This window comes from Glossina fuscipes, unplaced genomic scaffold, assembly GCF_014805625.2.
Source record: "Glossina fuscipes isolate IAEA_lab_2018 unplaced genomic scaffold, Yale_Gfus_2 61286, whole genome shotgun sequence".
Classification (NCBI taxonomy): Eukaryota; Metazoa; Arthropoda; class Insecta; order Diptera; family Glossinidae; genus Glossina; species Glossina fuscipes.
Window position 1 is genome coordinate 853 of NW_024003506.1, and position 2,402 is coordinate 3,254.

At 34.7% G+C, this 2,402-nt stretch overlaps 1 protein-coding gene across 1 annotated transcript; it reads left to right on the forward strand.

Annotated features, from left to right (window-relative positions):
• Positions 1–784: 784 nt before the first annotated feature.
• Positions 785–1,600, forward strand: LOC119643571. The gene has a single exon (XM_038042956.1). The coding sequence runs from the start codon at positions 785–787 to the stop codon at positions 1,598–1,600; it is 816 nt and encodes a 271-aa protein (XP_037898884.1).
• The last annotated feature ends 802 nt before the right edge of the window (positions 1,601–2,402 follow it).

The window sequence follows — 2,402 nt, forward strand, 5'->3', positions numbered from 1 at the left end:
TGAACATACACCGATCATGTTTCGATGATCGGTATAAAAACACAGTTAAGCCGATTAATTTTTTGGAACAAATAAAAAAATTCCGAAAGATATTCATTTTGTCAAATGTTTGTAATGTTACGAATCCCCCTCAAAAACCTCCCAGCAAGTTCATTAATCAGCATAAAGGACGGACCCAATTTAGCTACGTACTTGAAGACACTTGTTAACAGTTTCGAACGTCGGTATGAAAGGTAGGATTTTGTTGTTCACGAAACTGAGTTAAAACAGCCTACAGGTTCGGTTTCTTTTGAAACTTTTATATCCTACATTACATTGACTTAACATTTCCCAATTTTTGCTTATATTTCATAGAAATTGGAATTGCATTAAGCGGTGAGGGGCAGAAATTATAGGAATTTCTGATATTTTTCTTAAGCATCAAATCAGGTAAAAAATAAGTTAAACCCTAACATTTGGAAGATACTTAAGAACACAATTACCTCTGAGCAGGAAATTCCGATTAGTAGATTACCTGTATCTAGAAGGGTTCGATATTTTTGGTATAAAAACAAGGGTTCTTAGGAGCTAAATCATATTCGAAGAGTATACGCAGCAGTGTGAACTTGTCACGATCGTAAAAAAGTGTTTTAAAACTTTGAAATTAAAAATCAACGAGAGCAAACTTGCAATGGATTCTTATCTCAGAAATGAAGTTAACAAAGGAAAACCAGCTCAGCAAGATCAACATGTACCAAAACGAAAATATTGGTTGAAGAAAAAAGCGATTTTAATGCAAACAAGAATGAAGCTTCCCGAATATAAAATAGTTGACTTCGTAAGAGAGCAAAATTACTTCGATCGATCCCAGGCTTCGACAAGTGTAGTATGCAAAGCCCAGAAAAACGACGAGAAGACGACGTATAACTTAAAGCAAAGCTCTTGCAAAGGGAACGCTTATAGTTATGTGACCACTCTTAATAACTGGGCTTTATATCATGCAAAGCAGGGAAATTTCTTTGAAGCTTCCCACCTTTTGAAAAGATCTTATGGTATAAGAAAAGCTTTTTGGCTTTATCATCCGACCACGGTGGTAACCTTAAGTAACTTGGCTTTGGTGTACAACTTTAGCGGACTATTGCGTGAAGCTGAGATTACAAGCTTAGAAGCCATTGACCTAATGGAGCGAACTAAAAGCGCTGATTATCTGCATGCGGCTTTGCATTTCTTTGCCTTGGCATCGCTTTACAAATACCAACGGAGATATAAAGAAGAAGAGTCAAGCTATCGGGCAATCTTATTTGTGTACGAATCCCATTATGGTGCGAACGATGCCCATGTAATTGGTACGAAAGCACGTTTAGCCAATTGTCTTACCGGACAGAAGAAATTTTCCGAAGCTGAACAATTATATTACGATATATTAGCAGAGGCTTGCCAACGAGAAAATAACCCTATTGAAGATTCATCTGAGGCGCAAGGTAACGTAGTTTTACAAACTCTCGAAGCCGATAAGTTATGGTTCAAAGTTAGCAACATATTATATCCAACCGTGGCTGAAACTATTAAGAAATTGACCGATTTATATGCATATCGTGATGATTATAATCTTGTATTATAGTTTAAGTTTAATTTTATAGGATATATTTTTAATGCAAAAAACTAATATTGAAAATAAATGACAATTTTTTAAAGCGAACGGAAGAAATTCATTGATTTCATTATTCCATATATTTTGTTTTAAGGACATTTGGGGAAACTGATAGCAAGTTTGGAGTTTGGAGTGGGTTGGAGTACTTTCCTTAAGATTTCTCCGTATTTAACACACCCAAGGCAAGTCCGTAATCGTACGAGCTTAGGTAGCGAATGTTGGGTATGAAAGGAGGAAAGAAATTTTCCGAAACTGTGCCATACATTGCTAGAGTTTTTATCCTTCCAATCTTCTCTTATGATAAAATGAAATGTTCGCTCGAACAAGAGCTTCCGTTAGGTGTATGTAAATCCGGTATATGCCGAAAGTAATTTCAGCCTTGTCTTTGACTTTCTTTTTTCATTCCATTACGTAACATTAAAGTGCATATATTAGCAGTAACTGTTAAGTAACGTTACAAATTTCTATTAGATAAGTGTTAAGAGCGAACTCTCATATCAAGAAAGAAAGACCTTTAGACGAATATGAATATAATTGTACAGATTGTATTCTTAGTTATGCACCCTCTCGACTTTTATATATACTATACATATATCATATATAAATATGTATACTTTCTGTTATTATTGCAGAGCATTCGCATTTTATTAGGGATTAACTCAAAGATAAGTTTTGAAATATAGACTTGAATCTGAACATAACCTTGCATGGAAATAGCAAAAAAATGGATCCAAGCGCAAAAAAAAGTGCAAATAATCAACAAACATATGTA

Excerpts from the sequence above, each read along its gene's own strand:
- LOC119643571 (XM_038042956.1), top strand. The coding sequence starts at position 785 with ATGAAGCTTCCCGAATATAAAATAGTTGACTTCGTAAGAGAGCAAAAT.